The sequence below is a fragment of the Caretta caretta genome, chromosome 13 (assembly GCF_965140235.1).
Source record: "Caretta caretta isolate rCarCar2 chromosome 13, rCarCar1.hap1, whole genome shotgun sequence".
In the NCBI taxonomy this organism is placed as follows: Eukaryota; Metazoa; Chordata; order Testudines; family Cheloniidae; genus Caretta; species Caretta caretta.
In genome coordinates, this window is record NC_134218.1 from 16048770 (window position 1) to 16069469 (window position 20700).

Genomic DNA, 20700 nt, shown 5'->3' on the forward strand with positions numbered 1-20700 from the left:
CTTTTTTTGAAACAGCATCACAGTGTTGACTCATTTAATTTGTGATCCACTATGAACCCAGATCTTTTTCTGCTGCCTAGCCAGTTATTTCCCCTTTTGTACAAATACATTTGATTTTTCCTTCTTAAGTGTAGTACTTTCAACTTGTCTTTATTGAATTTAATCTTATTGTTTCAGACCCATTCTCCAGTTTATCAAGATCATTTTGAATTCTAGTTCTGTTCTCTGAAGTGCTTGCAACCCTTTCAGCTTGGTATCATCCCACTGGTCTAACACTGATGCATCAACCCTGAACGTTATCAACGGTGGAAGTGCTAGTGCAATTTTTACCACTGCACCCTTAAAGCTTTCTCCATCGTTAGTATCAAGGGACCTGAAATGGTACTAGCCCAGCAACAGGTAAAGATTTTCAAAGGAAGTGCAACAAGTGAGTCACTGTCAGGACCAGAATTGCTACTCAGTAGTTCCCACATCCACGTTCAATTCATTACACCCAACATCCACAATTCAAACACAAAAAACCCAAGTGTATTATTTCTTTTATACAAACATGTAGAATGTTAACAAATTTCAATGTTAATGAATTTCAAACAAATACAGATTTTTTAGAAGTGAACATGGAAAGCACTTAATACATAACTTTGTGGTATCTTCTCCCCATTTTGTACATGCACCATAGTACTTACTCAACAGAGTAGGTGTGACACTAGACCATTTAGCAGTAGAAATTTATTGTAATGTCTATTCTAATATTTAGAATGTTAGTACTGGGGAAATGATGGATCGATTTTGCTAGCCCAAGCCATAAGCCCCCCTCTGATATCCTTAGCCAATATCGACCCAAGTCCTTTGTCAGGCAACTCCTGTAAAACTCGCACAGCTTTCTGGGAGTCATTTCCTAGTTTGCAAATAACATACACTGGGAAAGCTGTTTTGCCATTAGTTCTTTGCTTTTCTTCACATATTCTCTTTTCTAAAAATTTCAAACATTCTTCATTTTTTCCCTCTAGTTTACTTAAAGGAATATGGACAGAGTGTACAAGATAACAGATGTCCACTTCTACCTGTGGACGAACATCTACCAGTATATGAGGGACTTGCTCATCTAGTAACTTTTTGTACTCCTCTACAGATATCCTTTCTTCACCTGGCAGTAGGCGTAAAGTTCTACACTTGTCTGTTGCTGATGAACCACAAAATGCTTCATAATCCTGTAGGCTGGTCATAGTTGGCTTGTCACCACAAACGGCACAGTCTGGTTTCTTGGGTCTTAACTTGATGTTTCGAAATCTGCCTTCAAGGGCATCGAACATCAGCATGAACTGGTTGAAAGTAGAACCTATTCCTGAAGCTATCTTCAGCACCTCCAAGGCCTGGATGCACCCCATGATGCCTGGCACAACGCCCAGGACTCCCCCATCTGCACAGTTGGTCACGGTCTCTGCTGGAGGAGGCTTTGGGAAGAGACAGCGGTAGCAGGGTCCCCCTTGGTAGTTGTACACAACCAGCTGCCCCTCCAGCCGGAGGGCACTGGCTGATACAAGCGGCTTCCCAGCGAGGACACAAGCATCACTGACCAGGTACCTGGTGGGGACGTTGTCTGAGCAGTCGGCCACCACGTCGTACTGCCGGACCAGCTCCAGGGCAGTGCTGGGGCTCAGGGCCAGGTGGTAGGGCACATACTGCACCGTGGAGTTCAGCTGCCGCAGGGTGGCCGCTGCAGACAGGGCCTTAGGCAGCCCTTCCCTAGCCTCCCCGTGCAGGACCTGCCGGTGCAGGTTGCTCATCTCCACCACATCGTGATCCAGCAGCCCCAAGCGGCCGATGCCGGCGGCCGCCAAATACTGGGCCAGGGGGCAGCCCAGCCCGCCGCAGCCAACCACCAGCACGGCGCAGCGGGACAGGCGCAGCTGCCCTCGCACGCCCAGCTCGGGAAGCACCAACTGCCGGCTGTAGCGCAGGATCTCCGCCGGGCTGAGGGCGGCCCGAGCCTCCAAGGGGGGCAGCTCCAGCCCCGCCGCCGGCTCCTCAGCGGCCTCTCTCACCAGGACGCCGGCCAGCTGCCCCTGCAGGGCGCGCAGCTCCTGCTCCTTCCGGTCTATCTCGGCCCGGAGCCGGGCCGCCTCGCTGAGCGCCATGACCGGAGAGAAGGCCCAAGCAGCCCACGCCTAGCCCGGCCCGCAAAGCGCCACGAGGTGAGGGACACTTCCGCTTCCGGCCCAACACCTTAACCGGTCCGGCGACCGCGGGGCTGCTGAGCCCCACCCGTTCCGCACACGTCGGTGCCACGCGCCGGGCTCGCTGGGCCTTGGCTGCCTCATTCCCCGAGCGTAGTAACCGCTCCGCTAGTTCCGGGTGCTTTCTGGTCCCGCCATGGCCGCGGCCAGCCTGAACCGAGCTCGGGATAAGTACTCGGTGCTGCTGCCCACGTACAACGAGCGCGAGAACCTGCCGCTCATCGTCTGGCTGCTGGTGCGGAGCTTCCACGAGAGGTACCCGGGGCCCGGCTTCCCCCGCCCACCCGTGCCTGACTCCGCGCCCCCTCCCGGGGCCTGCCGGGCCGCGCCGTCGCCCCCTCCCCAGCACGGTGCTGCGTGCTCTCCGCGCAGCCCCGCGGTCCCTGTCCCCGGAAGCTTGCCGGACCCGGCGCCTCTGTGCGGGGATCCCTGCGGGGGCTGAACGTACGCCGGCTGAGCGCGGCCGCCGGCGGGGACGGGCCCGTCCAGCCGAGTTGGCCGCGGGTCGGCTGCCGTGGTAGCTCGCCAGGCTCCGGCCGCCGGGACAGCTGCTGCCGTGCGAGCGCTCCGCATTAGTAACCTCTCCCGCGTCACAGCAGTGGAGGCCAGGTTTTAGCTTGGCTGTTCGGGTTGTGGTAGTGCCTAACCCAGGCCCCCATTGTGTCAGGGGTCACACCTGTAGAGCAGCAACTGCGGTGCCTGCCCCAGGAAGCTTACAAATTAGGTGCTCTTAACTTCTTCTGGGCCTGCTTTTTGGAGCTCTTTGGCTTTTCGCACAGTTACATGCGCACACACAAACACATTTTTGAAAATCTGAGCATAAATATTCATATAACTAGTTGGTCCCTGTCCATAAGAATTTATAAAGTACTAGCAATAGCCTAGAGGGATAATAAAGTCATTCGTGGTGTGAAAACGTCTACATTCTTTCTGTTAGCAGTGGAAAGTGCATCTAACAGTGAAGAGTTCCTTTTTTCCCCACTCTTTATTTAGGGAAACAAAATTACTGTAAACACAGTACGAATCTGGCATTTGTAATCAGCCCTGCACCACTATGAGGAAAAATTACTAGATCAAGGGATCAGTGATCCTTTTAATATCCAGAGTCTAACAGGCTTGGGACTAGAAATGAGTCTTGTAGTAAGATGATGGACACGCTGGTACTGTTTCAATTTGCTGTGAAGCAACTGTATCTTAAGATGCAAGTGAAACAGGAGTACATTAAAATATGTCTCTAAAAGCTGCAACTTTTTGTATTTTTGCTGCTAGTGGACCACTCTGCATTTTTTTCTTCTGTTTCAAGCCTTTTGAAACAACATAGCTGTTGAAATTGGCTTCCCACGTGTTCATTTCAAAATAATTGTCATTTCAGTGGAAGCAACTTTGAAATTATAATCATAGATGATGGAAGCCCAGATGGGACATGGGAAGTTGCTGAACAGTTGGAAAAGATATATGGTTCAGATAAAATTGTGAGTGGTATGTTTTTTTTCTTTGCTTTTCTTTTTTGTTGGATAGAGAAGTATTTAAAGTGGTTAGAATGGGGGTTAAAGTTGGGGCTTCTGGGTGCAAGACCTGGCTTTCTTTATATCCCTGGGCAATCTGTTTTAACTTTTGTGACCCAGTTTACCCTACAATAAAATCATAGACTCATAGAAGTGTTTTACTAAAAGAGCTCTTAAGAGGCCATGATGATAAATGATGAGGATAGTAATAATAGCAGCCTCACAGGGAATATTGTGAAGCCCCATGAATTAATGTTTACAAAATGTTTTCAGTACTTTGTGCACATGCACCCGGTCAAAGAAATTATGATGATTGTACTTGGCCTGGGCATATTCAAAAGGGAAGATGAGGAGTAGATAAAGCTGAATTTTACTTTCTTTGGCTGCAGGTGTGAGTAACTAGGCAGATGTATATTAGAAGTAAATTATGAAGAATAGACTAAGTAAATATACTAATTAATATGAAGAACCTTCTAACAGGATTGTTAGGGGTTTCTGTTCTCTGTACTACTCCAGAACAATATCTTGGAATAAAGTGAAGTATATATGATGGGGTAAATATCACTTTAATTCATTCAGACTTTGAGTATTTACAGATGCTTCCTTTCAGTGATAAAAGCACATAACCATAATGTGGTCTGAGAACTCAAAGTTCAATTTCATAGTGTTCTGAGCAACAAAAAATGTAATATGTTTTATCTCCCTCTTTCCCCCACCTCCTGGGTCCATTAATTGACAGTTGTAAAGTTTCATTTTCTGGGACTGAAGTTTAAGATTGTGTTTGTGAATTAAAATAATATTTTTAAAGATTGTGTAAGGATAAGTGTGTATATGGAATTTGGAGTTTTTTGTTGTATTTTCTTTTGCTACTTTGTATAAAACAGTAATACCAAATGCAGATCACTACAGTACTTGTCTCGAAGGCCCCCGATCTTGCAGTCGGATCCACATGAGCTGACCCTTGATATTGCGTGGAGTCCCATATAATTCAGTGGAACTCCATGCAGGCATAGACATCTGCTTACCCTGATCTAATGTCAGGAAAATAAGAGAGCATCAGTAAAAATCAGTTATGATTTCTTTGTAGTCCAGTTTTCTTTGCTTCCTGAAATTAATTGTAGGTAGTGAGCAAAATCAGTTCTGACTGATGCACAAAGGTCTATATTTAAAAAATTTGATGGTGTTTCCTGTTTACTAGGTAGTAACTGTATCCTGGTCTGAGGAAACTCCATTACTGAAGGTCAAGAAGTTTACTTTTGGTTTTCTAAAACTGGCTGAGAAACAGAGGAACTGAGATTCCCACACAGAGTTGTACAAAGATTTTTGGGAAAAAGAAAAGAGAATAAAATAACCATTCTACAGAAGTTCTAATGGCAACTGACTTTTTACAGGAGGTCTATCCTTGTTCTCCTTTGGTTTTCACACTAATGTTTATAATCTCACAGGCACTTATAATGGATCAAAAGAAGCCAAGATTTTTAAATCAAGGAGTCTAAAGTTAGCCCATAGTCCATATTTGGTTCACTCCAAAGTCCATACTTGGTTCACCCTATTCAGTGAGCACCCACCAACTCTTATTAATGTCAGTGGGAATTTTGAGGGGCTCAGCATTCTTGAAAATCAGACGGGAATCTAAATATGGACTTGAATGTCTAATGTTAGACTCTTTTTTTTTAAAAAAAAAGAAAACCTTGGCCTAGGAACCTTGGTCTAAGAACCTAGGCCTATGAGGTGCTGAGCTCCCTCTGACGACTTACTGATGATTTTCAGTAAGGTGACCGACTATTAAGCTGAATTACACTTGTGTGTAAAAGTGTATATTCAGTACTGACTATTTTAAGTCACTCCAAGAGTTTGCTCAGATATTACCTCTTAACGTTTGTCGCCCCACAAAATTGGTGGGGCGGAAATTGTGTGTTCAGCTTTGTAAGAGGGTATTTCAAAAAGTGGGTATTGTGGGAGGAGAGGCTTAAGAAAACAACCAGAATGTTACACAGAAGTTCTTCAGAAAAATTTAAAATAGATTGGCTTTTAATCTAGTTTATATATCCAGTTAATATGTTTCTGTTGAACCTGTCTTTCCTTAGGTGAATTTGATTCTGTGTAGTATCTAGATATTTAAAGGAAAAGAATCACTCTTTCAGTATTGGTTCAGCATCTTGAGCTATGTAATGGTGGGATGTCACAGAAAGTGTGAGAAACTGTAGTCTCAGCTAATAGAACTTTATTAATTTATGACCTAATTTCCCCAAATATCTTGCAGCTTCTAAGGCCCAGAGCAAAAAAGCTGGGATTGGGTAAGTATTCATTAAGCTTCTGGTTTAGAGTAAAACTTTCTGCTATCTGTTTTGTTTGGTTTTTAGTTTTAACATTCCATAGGAGGAGTCATAGTGGAACCCTCAGACAGAAATAAACGTTTTCATCAAGTAATTATAAGCAAACAAATGTGCAGTGATTAAAAAACCACACACGTTATATTATAGTGAACTTACAGCAAGTTCCCCACAACCTCAAACCTGCAAATTGTGGTCTTGGCCAGTCTACATAGTAGCAGGAAAACAGTTACTATGCTCGTCCTCCTTCCCCTGCCTCACCTACTTTTTACGCGGTCAGATCCTAAATTTAAACAAGTTGCCACTTGTAGATGGGCAGACTGCTGTGCCCACATGGTACCCCATTGACTCAGTGAAATCACTAGGGTTCTGCGCAAGTGTAACAGTCTACTCATGCAGCAAATTGCAGAACTGGGATCTTAATTTGTTAAGGTCTTCGGAGCAGGAACTCTTTCCTACTGTGTGTTTGTACAGTGCTCATTGTGGCTTGAATCAATTTATTGGGACATGCTGGTACTACTGTAATTCAAATCATACATTTCCCTGAATGGGCCAGTCATGCAAGGGAGCACCATCCTCCCCTATTAAGTTCGGTGTGAATTTGAAGTCTTTTAGGCACATTACAAGAGTTCCTTATCTCATACCAGGATGTAGTCCTAATTTTGAGGCCAATCCTGAACCACTGTAATCAATTCTAAGATTGCTGTGAATTTAAATGATCAAGATTGGATCTTCTGTAGCTCCACCATTGCCTCATTACTACTACTCAAGGAATATGCAGAACATGTCTGTTTTTCACTGTTATTTTTAAAAAAAGGCAAAAATTAAGCGTTTCATAATTTTCTTACTCAAATGAAAACATTTATCACAAAACATACTGGGGGAAGGTTAGTCATGCCAGATTTCTTCACCTCCAGTAATTGAAATGGAAAAAGCAAGGGAACACAACTTACCTACTTGACTTAATGAAAATCAGTATTTGTTTCTTATTGAATCTCTTGACACCTCCCTCTCTCACAAGCTGGTGAAGTATTGTGCAGTTAATCTACTTATCCCACAGGAAATGTTTAACTATGGCATGTGCCAATACTCAAAAGGAGAACAAAGTTCTAAGTCTTGATACTGAATTGTCTGTATTTAAATTCACCTTTTATATCAGATTGCATTTCTCATTTAGATATGAGCCCTTAAAAAGCCTAAGTATCTTTTATTTTCTATCTAATATTTATCTTTACCTTGGTTGTAATCCTCTGTTCCGTGTTTCAAAGAACAAAATCCTATATTTATTTATATTTATTAAAATTGGCTTGGTTCTGGGTTTTTAATGCACCCTGTCTTTCCTGTAATAAATATATTTACTAATTATATACACTGCATGGATCAGCTACGTTCCTGGCTTGTAATTTTGCAAACATCATGAGAAAGAGACAAGAGATGAGCTGTTCATTAACTAGAAGTAGAATTCCCTGTGTAAATGCTTGATATGGGCACCAAGGTCCACATCTGGATGCATGCTTTTCAAAAACTGACATCTACCTTTTGGAAAATTTCTAGGAGGACAGCAAAGTTAATCTGAGGTAATGAAGAGCGGGTGCCAGATTTTGATTTCAGTTATGCCATTGTAGCTTTATTGGAAAAAATGTGGACTTAAAACAGCATCACTGAGATCAGAAAGTGGCCTGCTTGAGGAAAAACTTGGATACCTTAGCTTGTTCTGTCTCTTATTGATATAGATGAACTGACTCACATAATGTGGTTAAAACAAAAAAATTTAAATTGAGGAAGGAAAGATTTTAAGCTTAGGCATCAGATGGAGCATTTTCGTAAATGTTGACTGACTGAACAAAGTAGAAGTTAATAAGAAGTATGTTTAAGGTCAATGGTAAAATTTTCAAAAGCACATGAGTTAGTTAGGTGAGTAAGTCTATTTTCAAGTAGTTTAGGCACTGTGGAAAATCTTACCTGTAGTGGCTATCCATTTACGAAGTCATGTTTTTCTGGTTATTTCTACTGCAGTGAAGTTTGTCCTGCAAAGTTTTAGGTTTTTGGAATCTAGTACTGAAATTATTGGAGAAACGGCAATCTTCAAACATTAAGATGATTTTTATATCCTATTTTTTAAAACAAAAACCTCAGGGGTATTTACTTAATCCACGTTTGTAATATAATTTTGAGACTTTGTAGAAAGATTGAATTTGGTTAGAGACCTGTGTGAATGTTAAGATAGTGATGAAATTATTTCTATGATGTCTTTATCAGGCACTGCTTATATTCATGGAATGCAGCATGCCACAGGGAATTTCATTATTATTATGGATGCGGACCTCTCCCACCATGTAAGTTTTTATATCTTGTGTGGTCTTTTTTTTTTGGTAAGTGTTTTTAATTAATTGTTACTGATTGTTTGTTTTTTCTTTTTCTTCTTTTCCCACCCATCTGCCTGTTTTCAGCCAAAATTTATTCCAGAGTTCATCAGGTGGGTACCATTTTTAATATTTGGAGTATAACTTTTAAGCTGTTGAAGTTGCATGTTAATATTTGAATGCCTTCCATTACTGTATGGCTACCTCCATTTGAATACCTTCCATTACTGTATGGCTGTTGCATCAGAAAAAACTGTTTCAAGGCTTAGCACCAACTGCAACTGTAGTCAGGGCAAGGATTTGGGTGGCTCTGATAAGACCCAAATATTTCTAAAGTACCAGTACCGCAGACATTAACTCCAGCAAAATTCCCATAGACTTCAATGGAAGTTTTATTTGCTTAAGGACTACAAGAACATGTCTTTAAAGGAAGAAAGAATGTGTTACTAAGCACTTATTTTTCTTTTTAACTGGTTTTACTTTGAAAAGTAACTTAGTAAAAATGGTATTTTCTTACTCTACAGTTCTGCTTCAAGTGTGCAGTTAGCATTAAAGATGCTGAGTTGAATGACTAAATAAAGTTTTTTACTCCTGTTGTCCTTGCAGGGGCTAGGATAGTGGAGAGAGAGAGAGAGCTGGATTCTAGTCCTGCTAGTGCATCATCAGTAGAGGTGTTTAATAAGTTACACCTTTGCAAACTAGTTAAAGGCGATGGGGTTACACAGGTGTAATTGAGGTGGAATTCAGTTTACAAGTGACGATGCACAAGAAGGAGAGATCCTAGCTTAATTTTTGCAGGGCTTCCAGTTCAAAGAAAAAATATCTTTTGTACTTGCACACTGAGGATATTTGATATTGAGTCACTGATAAACAATAACCATGAAACTCCACAATGGAATTATTAATTTTCAGAGTAGAACCAGACTTTAAATTTTGTGAGATAGTTAGATAGAACAGTTACAACTATTATTTATCATTTTGAGAGTAGAAGTATATGTGTAGTTAAAAGATCAGTCAAAAAAATTTAAAGACTAAAACTAGATTTTATGTTACAAGAACAGTCCCTGAACAAAAGTTTTGTTTTCCACAATGACTCAGTGATCTGTTAAAAGTTGCAGTACCCAGTTACAAAATAGAGTTAACTCTCACTAATTATGGAAGTTTTTTTTCCTTAACATTAAAAGTTGTATCAAAAATAATCGAGAGCAAGTATCTTCAAAGTTAAGGGTGTCACTCTGTTTATAATTTTCCTCTTTCTGGGATGTAATGCAGAAGATCTCAAACAAAGGATTCTATATAATATTCTGAAGAGCTAGGTACAGTGAGGGGCGCAGGATAACATCAGACTTATCTTTTAATTTCCTTGTTACTGTCAGTTTGTGGTGGTGGTTAAATATTTTAATATGTTGTTTTTTTTAAATCTCCATTTTACATTGGAGTCTAATTTTTCTTTTTCCTTTTTAAAATAAGTAGGTCTAAATAAATTATTCATGAAGCAGTCTTTGAAGTTCTATGAGATGTTCTGAAATAGTTCTGCTTTTTAAGAATGTAAAGAGAGTAGTTTAAAAAGGTATATAAATGTACCCAACATAATTATCGCCTTCATGCCAATTTCTATCGTACCTTGTTTGAAGGTCTATACAATATAAATTTGCTTTAAACTAATACAGTGACTTTTCATGTTTGAAATAAATTGTATTTCTTGAAGAAAGCAAAAAGAAGGTAACTTTGACATTGTGTCTGGAACTCGGTATAAAGGAAATGGAGGTGTGCACGGCTGGGATTTGAAAAGAAAAATAATCAGGTTAGTATTTTTACCTATATATTTGCGGATAAGAAAATTACTGCTCAAATTTTTTTCAAGAATTTCAAAGAAAAGCACACTCAACCGATAAATCATCATGCCTTTCATCTCTGGGACTCCCCCTTCCTGGGAGTTCAAATTGCAGTTCTGCGTGAACTGGATTAGATCTCAAATGACTAGGAAAGAATGTCCAGTGGTTAAGGCATTATAACATCAGACTTGGGAAACCCAGCCTTAATTCCTTGCTCCACCAGAGACTTGCCCAGGATCATACACACAAAAGTTACTTAGCCTCGCTATTCCCCATTCGTAAAATTAGGATAATAGTACTTCCCTACATCCCAAAGATGTTGAGAATAAAGTTTGTGAAGCACTAAGATAAAACAGTGATGAGGGGACGTATAAGTAGTTTAAACAGAACAGTATTTCTCATCACAAAATCCTATTTAATAATAGAATAGAAACTTATATGCTTTGATATTTTCTGGATAAGAGAACATCAAGAAAGAACTTAACCATGTGATCTTTTTGGGGAAATTGGACTACTTAGGTCAGAGTTGGAACACTACTGTGGGTAAATCTTCACTGTATCAATTTGGGACAGTTTTTGGCCTTGCCACCTATAGAACACTAGCTTATACTGCTACATTTCTTCAAAGTTCATAGGTGTGTACCTTTGTATTGAAAGGCTGTGCTGGCCTTTCCCCCGGACAGTAAACCACTTGCTCTCTTTTTGGTTATAATATTGTCTTTCATTTATTAAGCATTATCTAACATAAGCTTTCATGTGAAAATTTATTACCAGCCTATATAAACCATTCCTTAGATCTTGCCAGAAAGTCTAATACAGTTCTAACCATAGACAGTTGGAAATCTTTTTTTCCTAAGGAGAAGACAAAATAAAAATGCTATAAGTCACATATGAACATGAGATCAGCTTCTGAATTCTGTGGTGGACTTGTAATCACTGAGGGCTGAATCAGCAGGGGTAGATTCCCCCCCTCTCTCCCCCCCCCATAAAATCTTGCTCTTCTCGAATGTGTCTGAGGTCTGTTCACTCAAAACAAGTCTGACTCAGTTGGCCCTCAAAAGAATTGGGAGCAGAAGCCCTGGTGTCATTTTGAAAAGGAGTTGGCACCACACCTATTATGTTTAGGGTTTTTTTATTTTAATGGCTAGAATAACTACTCATCTTTTTATGAGAGACAAAGGTGGGGAGGTAATATCTCTTATTGGACCAACTTCTGTTGATGAGAGTGACAAGTTTTTGAGCTTACACAGAGCTCTGTGTAAGCTTCAGCTGATGTGGGTGCTTTTTCCTCTTGGATTTAAGTCAGACCCCACAGGAACTGATGGAGATAGAACAATCATTCTTAGATTGGAAACTGTGGTAGAGTTTAGAACGATATAATATTGCAGCCAGGTTAAATCTGAAGAGAAGAGCTGCGTTCTTTGAGAGGGACTACTTGTTTGCTAGCTAATTGGATACGTTAAAAACTAAATGGGAACCCCAAACCAAGAGTTGGATACCTCAGAATAAATGGAAATGCTTTTTTTGTACACTTCAAACAATTCACATCAGTCTCTTAACTTATTAATAAGTTTCTGATAATTAAAAACAATCAGAAATGGCAGGATGAGTTATCCTCATCTTCCTGCCAACCAAACCAAACTGACTAGAGCAAAAGCCTGGAGGAAGTGGAATGTACTGATTCCATTCATATATTGGCTATATATAATTACTGTCTAGTGTTCAAAGTGTGCTTGGAGCTACAGAGTTATACATGAAGTCATGCCCCCTTACAGTTGTGAGACTTTAGGAATGACTTGCCCACAGTCACAGAGGAAATCTTCCTGAGCCAGGAACTGAACACAGATCTTCTACATCTAAGTTCAGTGTCCTGTCTGCTAGGCTATCATTCTCCTCCTCTTACAGGCGAACATTATCCAAGCAGAAGACTAATCTGTCTAAAATTATATTGCAATATAATTTTAATTGCAGTTTGCTTTACAGAGCAGTATAATGTGTGGTTGTATATGATAATTCTACTATAAACATGTAAAAGGATAGTAAATCTGGCTTTTAAAAACAGTGTTTTGTTTTTTAAAGAACATTGTTATCTGTATATTCACTTCCAGTTGAAAAGCAAAATGTGTATTTACTGATCTAAATGTTTTTTACTTCAAATTCCACATTTATTAATCCAGTCTAGTGCAGTGAAAACCTATTTAGCTATATAACTTTCCATATAAAGCAATAAAATCTTGCCTTTTTTATGTTAAAATGGTAACTTCTTTTATGGAAACCCTGCTTGTACTTTCTAAACTTTGTTTTGAGTGGTTATTGACATGCATATCTTCTTTGACAGTCGTGGTGCCAACTTTGTCACTCAGGTTTTGTTGAGACCAGGTGCATCAGATTTAACAGGAAGTTTCAGGTACATGGCTCATTTGTGGTTTTTTTGTTTTTTTTTATAACTATGAGGTTGTATTAAAATTTTCTCAATTGTTATCCAAGAATATGTAGTGGGAACTATGACATCTATTTGAGTAAAGAAAGATGGATTGGAGTTATAAAACTTTCTAGTGACTATTTTTAAACAGTATTTATGTGGGTAGGCTGCTAGTACAATGCCTGTACATGTTATTTTTGTATCTGAAATCCAAAGTTTTGCCACAGGTTTCAATTTCATTTCAATTTACAGGTTATACAGAAAGGAGGTCTTGCAGAAACTAATGGAAAAATGTGTTTCTAAAGGATATGTCTTCCAGATGGAGATGATTGTTCGAGCTAGACAGTTAGGATACACTATTGGAGAGGTACAGTAAAAGCATAGAAAATCACATTTCAATTTTATACTGTAAATGTGGGTATGGGCTATTAGAAGCAAAGAAACTGCCGAGCAAGAACTCCTAGGAAGTGTCATTGCAGCTATGGGCTGGGATTTTCAAATGACCCTAAGGGGGTTATGATCGCAACTCTACTTCTCCAACATAATTAAATCCCACACTTGCAATCATAGCTGATTTTTTTTTTTTTTTTTGCCACCTTTGACTCACTCTTCAGACCTTCCCCTCCTTATTCCACTTGTCTCTCTGTGCAGGATCTTGCATATTTCTTCTAAGAGAAAATTGACAAAATATAATATGACCTTCTCTGGCCCCTTGGTTTGCTTTTCCATCCCCTCCTGTAACTCTCTTTCCTCCTTTTCTCCTGTCAGATGCAGAAGTTTCTCATCTGCTCTCTTCCGCTAACCTCTCCACTTGTCCCAGGGTCCCCAACCCATCCCAACTCTTGATCTCCCTTGCACCTACTCTTAGCTTCCATTGTCCACTTGCTAAATTGTCAAATCTCTTTGTAGTTTCTCACAATTGGAAGGAGCTCTCTGAAAACATCCGCAAAGATACCTCATTATCCTCTTTTAAAATCTCCTTAAAACTCTCTTTTGCCAGGATGCCTAAAAAATACTTGACAACAGTTAGGCTGCTGGTACACTGATATAACTGCTGATTATGCTGACCAACAATGTCTTATTGTTTGCTTGTACTTCCCCCTTCTGTCTGTCTGCCTCCTGTCTTATACTTAGATTGGGGCAGTGACAGTCTTATGTTCTGAGTTTGTATAGTGCCTAACACAATTGGGTCCTGGTCCATGGTTGAGGCTCCTAGATGCTATGGTAATGCAAAAATTAATGATGATAAATCCTCAAGCTCTAGGCACTCATGACACATTTGAAAATGTATAAATGTAGTTTAAATCATATATATTAGAACCATACAAATATTTGTTGTTTCTGACAGATTCTTCCTGGAAATGCTTATCTAGATACAGATCTTTAAGGCCCTGATTTTCAGAAAAATCGGGCACATAAATGTGCATGCAGATTGGGTAATTGCAGGTGCTAGGATCTAAATTAGGCACGTTTGTGTGTATGTGTATGCTCACACCATTTCAAAATCTGCATGTGAAGATTAGGATTTCAGTTCTGTGCATACTTTAAAATTCAATAGTAGTCAAAGTTTAATATGACATAACTTGGCCATGAAAAGAAAAAGACAGTTGAGATCTACCAACTCAAAAGAGAACAGTTGTGTGGTGTGTAGCAGAGTTGGCATATGCCGTACCTGGATGGTCTCCTATGCTTCTCTGTTTTATTTTGCTGCTCTTTTGTACCAGGTGTGAAATTCACTTCAGTGCACAGGATGCATACTCTGGTGGTATCAGGGTTACAGCCTTTGCACTATGTAAATCATCACCATTTAAAAATATGACATACTCTTGAACAAGAAGGTGGAGTCCAGCAACAGTTTAAGAGGTAAATTCTAATTCTGTGGAGGAAATTGTGCCCTAAGATACATGATGTTGGATGGCTTGTGACTACAAAATGTTCTCTTTTCACTGTTCATAGAATGCCATGCCACTTTAAGCATCCTGCACTGACTTCCTCTCCAGCATGGAGTTACTGATATTTTTTTTTCCTTCCTATCCCAGCTAAATATAACTGTTGAGGTGCTTGTCAATGTTGTCAAAGGGATCCTAGTGAGAAAGCTAGGGGAGTTTGTTGGATGTCTTAGTTTATGTTCTTCTTTGGCTAGCTGTTCTTGTTGTGAGAAGTAGAACTGTATCTACCAGATGATTGCCTTGGCCTCTCTTTTGGCATAGGCAGCTGTGCCTGGAGATGAGACATACTCAGTTCTGGCACAATAACAAGGGCGTGGTGTGTATTTATATTACACATGCCAGCTGATTTCTGATTGAAACTGCCAGTTGAGTGCAGATCCAAATTTTTTATTTTATATGCTTCTGCAGAGATAATTTTGTTGAATTTGGGCCCTGGAGTATTCTTATTTTACACATGCTTTTCTATTCGAATATTAAGAGTTCTTATAGAATTGTAGGACAGGAAGGAACCTTAATAGGTCATCTAGTCCAGTCGCCTGAACTGAGGCAGGACTAAGTATTATCTAGACCATCCCTGACTGGTGTTTGTTTAACCTGTTCTTAAAAATCTCCAATGATGGAAATTCCACAACCTCCCTAGGTAATTTGTTCCAGTGCTTAACTACCCTGACAGTTAGGAAGCTTTTCCTAATGTCTAACCTATGTCTCCCTTGCTGCAATTTAAGCCCATTGCTTCTTGTCCTGTCCTCTGTGGATAAAGAGAATAATTTATCACCATCATCTTTACAACATACTTTTACGTACCTTGAAGTCTATGTCCCCTTTCAGTCTTCTCTTTTACAGACTAAACAAACCCTGTTTTTTCAGTCTTTCCTCATAGGTCATGTTTTCTAGACCTTTAATCTTTTTTGTTGCTCTCCTCTGGATTTTCTCCTATTTGTCCATATCTTTCCCAAAGTGTGGTTCCCAGAACTGGACACAGGACTCCAGCTAAGGACTTATCTGTGCTGAACAGAGTGGAAGAATTACTTCTTGTCTTGTTTACAACACTCTTGATAGTACATCCTAGAACGATGTTTGCTTTTTTTGAAACAGTATTTATTACATTTTGACTCTCATTTAGTTTGTGATCTACCATAACCCCCAGATTATTTTTTGCCATGCTTCTTCCTAGGCAGTCGTTTCCCATTGAGTATTCCTTCCTAAGTGTAGTACTTTGCATATGTGCTTACTGAATTTCATCCTGTTTATTTCAGACCATGTCTCCAATTTGTCAAGATCATTTTGAATAGTAAACGTGTCCTCCAAAGCGCTTGTAACCCCTTCCAGCTTGGTATCATCCGCAAACTTTTAAAGTGTACTCTGTACCATTATCCAAATTATTTATGAAGATATTGAATAGAACCACACCCAGGACAGATCCCTATGAGACGTTACTCAATATGCCCTTCCAACTTGACTGTCAGTCATTGATAACTACTCTCACTGTTTTCCAACCAGTTGTGCAACCACTTTGATAGCTTCCTCTATGCTATATTTCCCTAGTGTGCTTATGAGAAGGTCATGTGAATCAATATCAAAAGCCTTACTGAAGTCAAGATGTATATCATATACTGCTTCCCCCGTCCACAAGGGTTCTTACCCTGTCAAAGAAGGATGTTAGGTTGGTTTGATGATTTGTTCTTGTTATCTTCTAGCTGCTTACAGACTGATTATTTGTTCCATTATCTTTATGGATACCAAAGTTAAGCTGGCTTGTCTATAGTTCCCTGGGTTGTGTTTATTCCCCTTTTTATATTTGCTCTTTTCCAGTTCTCTGGGATCTCCCGCATCCTCCATGAGTTCTCAAAGAAAATGGCTCAGAATCTCTTCAGCTAGTTCCTTAAGTATTCTAGGATGTATTTCATTAGACCCTGCTGACTTAAAGACATCTGACTTGTCTAAATAATTCTTAACTTGTCCTTTCTCTACTTTAGCTTCAGATCCTATCCCAGTTGCGCAGATGTTCACTATGTTAGTCATTCCATTGCTGCTAATCTTTTTAGAGAAAACTGAAACAAAAAAGCATTTAACACTTCTGCCATTGCTCCATTTTTTTCTGTTATTGGGGTTCCCTCCTCATTGAATAATAGGCCTGCTTAGTCCTTGGTCTTCCTCTTTCTCTAATGTATTTATATCATTCTGGCAAAATAATGGACAGAAGTACTTGGGTGAAGCAATATGTTTATAACCTTTCATGAACGGCAAGTGAATTTGGACAATGTTTGTATAACTGAAGGAACTAAAAATTATGTATTTTAAGCAACTTTTTTTCTAAAAATAATATAACAGCTTGTTGAAGATCCATAGACCCAAGTGGATGTTGCATACCAAATGTGCATTGATTACAAGTACTGTATACAGCTCTGTTACGTCAGTGAAGTTGAGCAGAAGGCCACTTCATGATCCCCCCTCTTGCCAATGATGAGGAATTGATGTTGGAGCATCAAGCAAGTACTTGTTTAATTCTGCCACTTCCAGTTGTGGCAATCTCTGCCTAAACCACCTCAAAGGACATTTGCCTCACTGACCCAGAGGAAATTTAGATAAGGAGGTTGGTTGGAACTTCACAGCATGTTGTGAGCCCTTGGGTGTCCAGTTCACTGATCCTGTCTTTGAGAACAGTTTGTTCAGAAAACTCAGTGGCTAATGATAAGAGTAATATCTTTAGACTTGTCCCTAGGTGTGATCCACAATACACTCTAGTATCTCAACCGTGAGACATAGTTAAGACTGATGGTAGAACAGTGATGATAAAGAAAGCAGCATGATCCCAGATATTTGCCCCATTTCCCTTACAAGTGTGTTCTTACAACTGTAGGTAAAGTGCTGGGCATTCCTCTAAGCCTTTCTCTCTGTTTCTGTAGCAGCTCTTAATGTAGTTATCCAGGATGGAAGCTCACTTAATCAGGGCCGTGAGCTCAGGCAGAAGCTCGCAAACCTAAGTTGCTCTTTTCTTCTCCTTTTACTCCTGAGGCACTAAACAATGAGAGCACAGGCAGCCCAGATGTGTATGAGACTGTTAATGGACATCAATCCTATGCAACATGTAGCCTTCTGGTGACGGATCAGAAAGGGATTAAAAAAAACAAACGACAAATCCACACTAAAGGGGGAAAAAATGGAAGACAAAAAAACAGCACAGTGAGACCAGACACAACTATACCTGGCACAGCATTCAGGGACATCAGAAGATGGCATTCATCCACAAATCAATTGCTAGGAGAGGCTTCAACAACAAAAGTTAGGAACCACCAATGCAGATTCTACCCATCTTTGGAGACTTCAGGTGTTGTTGCTAAGTCTCTGTCAACCTGAGTCTTCTATTCTGGTCTCCGTGTGGAAAAGCACAGTGGCTTTGCTAACACAACCAGCACACTACATATTTAAATCTGTAATAGTTTTACTTTTTAAATGATGATGTGCTGTGTTCTGAACATACTGATTGTGCTAAATGTAATATAAAATGCATAATAGATTTCAAGCTGTGTTTTCTTTATATTAATGAAGTTAAATTCCTAAAATAATTAGAATAAATTGTTCTTGTGGTTTTTGTTTTTTAAACAGGTTCCTATATCATTTGTGGACCGTGTCTATGGTGAATCTAAACTGGGAGGCAATGAAATAGTGTCTTTCTTAAAAGGACTGTTAACTTTGTTTGCAACTACATGATAAGAGCTTACCCTAAGTTAATTCTTATTTAAAATGCAACATTCTCATGAGTTAAATTTAATTTTTAAAATATATTCAATTGTGCAAGCTTGCTGCTTTGCCTAGTGACCAGGAAACCCATCGCCTATTTGTGATTAAGTGAACCAACCATAATAAAGCAAATAAACTGTATCACAGAATATTATTTTCAAATTAAATGAACTAGTGTATTTATGAACAATGTATAATAATGAAAACCCACGCAGTACTGTTTTTCGTACGAATAATGAAGTGTTAATAAATTAGACCACACTTCAGTTCTGTGCTGTACATTTTTGTTGAAAAGTGTCATGATACCTCTTCCTATTACGTGCATGAAAATTATAAAGTGTGCAAATTAGCAAGAGCCTGCTGTATACAGAAAGATGCAGTTTTTCTAAATTGTATTCTGACAAAATATTTTTTCTTTATTCCAGACTAATACTGAAAATTTCAGTCAGACATACTGTGTTAAGAATAATACACAAATAAATCCAAATGATCTTTTGCATAAAGCTTGGTTGCATGCTTACATTATTAATTTATCATCTTATTCATGTTGAAGTTAAAGATGGCTTAAAAAGAAGAGGAAAGTAACGACAGAAAAAACAGGATTTATCTTATCTTTGCCTTGTGGTTTGTAGATAATTGGGGTTTTATATATACTTGTACCAATAGCTGTCCCTCTTTTTCCCAACAAAAGTCTACATAGAATGTCAGAAAGACCATTTCTACAAAACTTACAGGGGAGCTGGAGAAAAGTAAGACTATGTAAAATGACACAATGTTGAGTTGCTTAGGAATTTCCTAATACAAATGCTTACAGGGACTTGTTTTTTGTAAACATGCTATTAGACAGGAGTGATAGAAACAGAAGCCTCTTTAAAAGAGAAATATGAAGATATACAAATGTGGACTACTCTAGTTTTTTGTGAACTCTTTGAACTTTTATTTTTTAAAAAGAGAGACCCATCCCACCTGAACCCATGGTGACACAGGCCCCAATTCACTTATCTCTGAACTCAGTAAAGACCCCTCCTGTTGACTTCATGTGGGAAGGCTCTAACCAATAGTTCTCCATGCAGAAGTTGTATTTGTTCTAGAAATTGTTTAATGAATTTGTTGAACCTGTTGAGTGAGAGCATAGTTCTATATTTTTTCGATGTTTCACTGATGACTTTTAGGTGGTGGAAACTTCAAAATCCTATTTTGTGGAGTGCAATCAAACATTCATGGGGGAGGAGGAAAGCAGAGGATACTGCTGTTCTAAGAATGTTAAATATAATTAAGACAAGTATGTCTCAGCCTCTGAAAAGAATTGGCTGTAAAGTACAAATACCAAATTATATGTAAAATAGAGTACTATCTAGTTGTGAATTGTAATAGAGTGTATAATTGGTACCAATAAAAAATACATTCATTAGAAAAATTAGAGTGGGGAGAGACAAAGCAGCCAAAGAATGAAATAAAACTTCATTAAATATAATTATTTTTATTTAATTGTTTGCATTCTTTTATCTTGGTAGATATAAACATCTGATCTATGGTTCTAGTTAACAAAATGGAACACCAGAAGGAATGTTAGATTAATTCACACTTGGGATATTTACAATATAAATAATTTCTAAGCAGCATTTTATCACTGGGAAGTCTACCATATATTGGTGTCATAGCCTCCTTAAAGTTGTATATATTCCAAAATTTTACATAGTTTAAAAGTTTTGTAAGAGTTCAGAGGAAATAATATTAATAATCAGTTATTTAAAAAAAAAAAACCATTTGTGGTCACAACTTTTTTAATTTAATTGCAGTTGGATTTGACTTAGCCATCCACCTTGTAATATCTTGTCTGTTTGTATATCACACTTCTAACAAATTATATCCATATTTATATACTTTCATTTGGTGCACTCTAAGGCCCTCATCCTGCAAAGGTGGGCAAGCCCAATGAAGTCTGAAATGAATAGGGTCCACCTATGGACATATTATTTGCAGGATCAGGGCCCAAAACATAAAATGTTTGTAACTACTTTTATATTAAATTATAGGTCTTTTTACCTTATACTCCAAAATATTACAGTTGTTTCCATGTCACCGTAAAGCTTTAAAATGAGCTAAAACGTATAATGGGGGTACAGTGAGATCACATTTTTTCTCTAGGTAGTTTTATAGCCCACTGGTGATGAAGGTATGCAATAGGTCCTGAAGGTCACTATTGTCAGTTATTTGTGATACAACTGCAACACAGTGTGGCCTAGATTTTAAATTTGTGTCTAATTGGATTTTTTAAAAATGTGTGCACCTGACTTGTGCATACAGTTACTGCA

The 20700-nt window shown here is 39.0% G+C and overlaps 2 protein-coding genes across 6 annotated transcripts; one reads left to right on the plus strand and one right to left on the minus strand.

The window, feature by feature from the left end:
- Positions 1–522: 522 nt before the first annotated feature.
- Positions 523–2310, minus strand: MOCS3 (molybdenum cofactor synthesis 3). The gene has a single exon (XM_048819824.2). The coding sequence runs from the start codon at positions 2136–2138 to the stop codon at positions 762–764; it is 1377 nt and encodes a 458-aa protein (XP_048675781.1). The 5' UTR covers positions 2139–2310; the 3' UTR covers positions 523–761.
- On the plus strand, positions 2263–19859 carry DPM1 (dolichyl-phosphate mannosyltransferase subunit 1, catalytic). 5 transcript variants are annotated; one of them, XM_048819826.2, is made up of 9 exons: positions 2263–2492; positions 3610–3709; positions 6006–6039; positions 8335–8411; positions 8526–8551; positions 10147–10242; positions 12612–12680; positions 12948–13062; positions 17660–18241. In XM_048819826.2, the coding sequence occupies exons 1-9, from the start codon at positions 2374–2376 to the stop codon at positions 17999–18001; spliced, it is 978 nt and encodes a 325-aa protein (XP_048675783.2). In that variant the 5' UTR covers positions 2263–2373; the 3' UTR covers positions 18002–18241. The 5 variants fall into 5 exon arrangements, with proteins under 5 accessions (XP_048675783.2, XP_048675785.2, XP_048675786.2 ...); XM_048819828.2 differs by lacking the exon at positions 17660–18241 and adding an exon at positions 18251–19859 and having other exon boundaries at positions 2269–2492; XM_048819829.2 differs by having other exon boundaries at positions 2383–2472; positions 3610–3716; positions 17660–18243.
- Positions 19860–20700: the final 841 nt, after the last annotated feature.

Coding starts and splice junctions, on each gene's coding strand:
- MOCS3 (XM_048819824.2), bottom strand. CDS start 2,138: ATGGCGCTCAGCGAGGCGGCCCGGCTCCGGGCCGAGATAGACCGGAAG.
- DPM1 (XM_048819826.2), top strand. CDS start 2,374: ATGGCCGCGGCCAGCCTGAACCGAGCTCGGGATAAGTACTCGGTGCTG. Junction 10,243..12,611: donor TTGAAAAGAAAAATAATCAG/GTTAGTATTTTT, acceptor CTTCTTTGACAG/TCGTGGTGCCAACTTTGTCA. Junction 13,063..17,659: donor TAGGATACACTATTGGAGAG/GTACAGTAAAAG, acceptor TTTACTCCTGAG/GCACTAAACAATGAGAGCAC.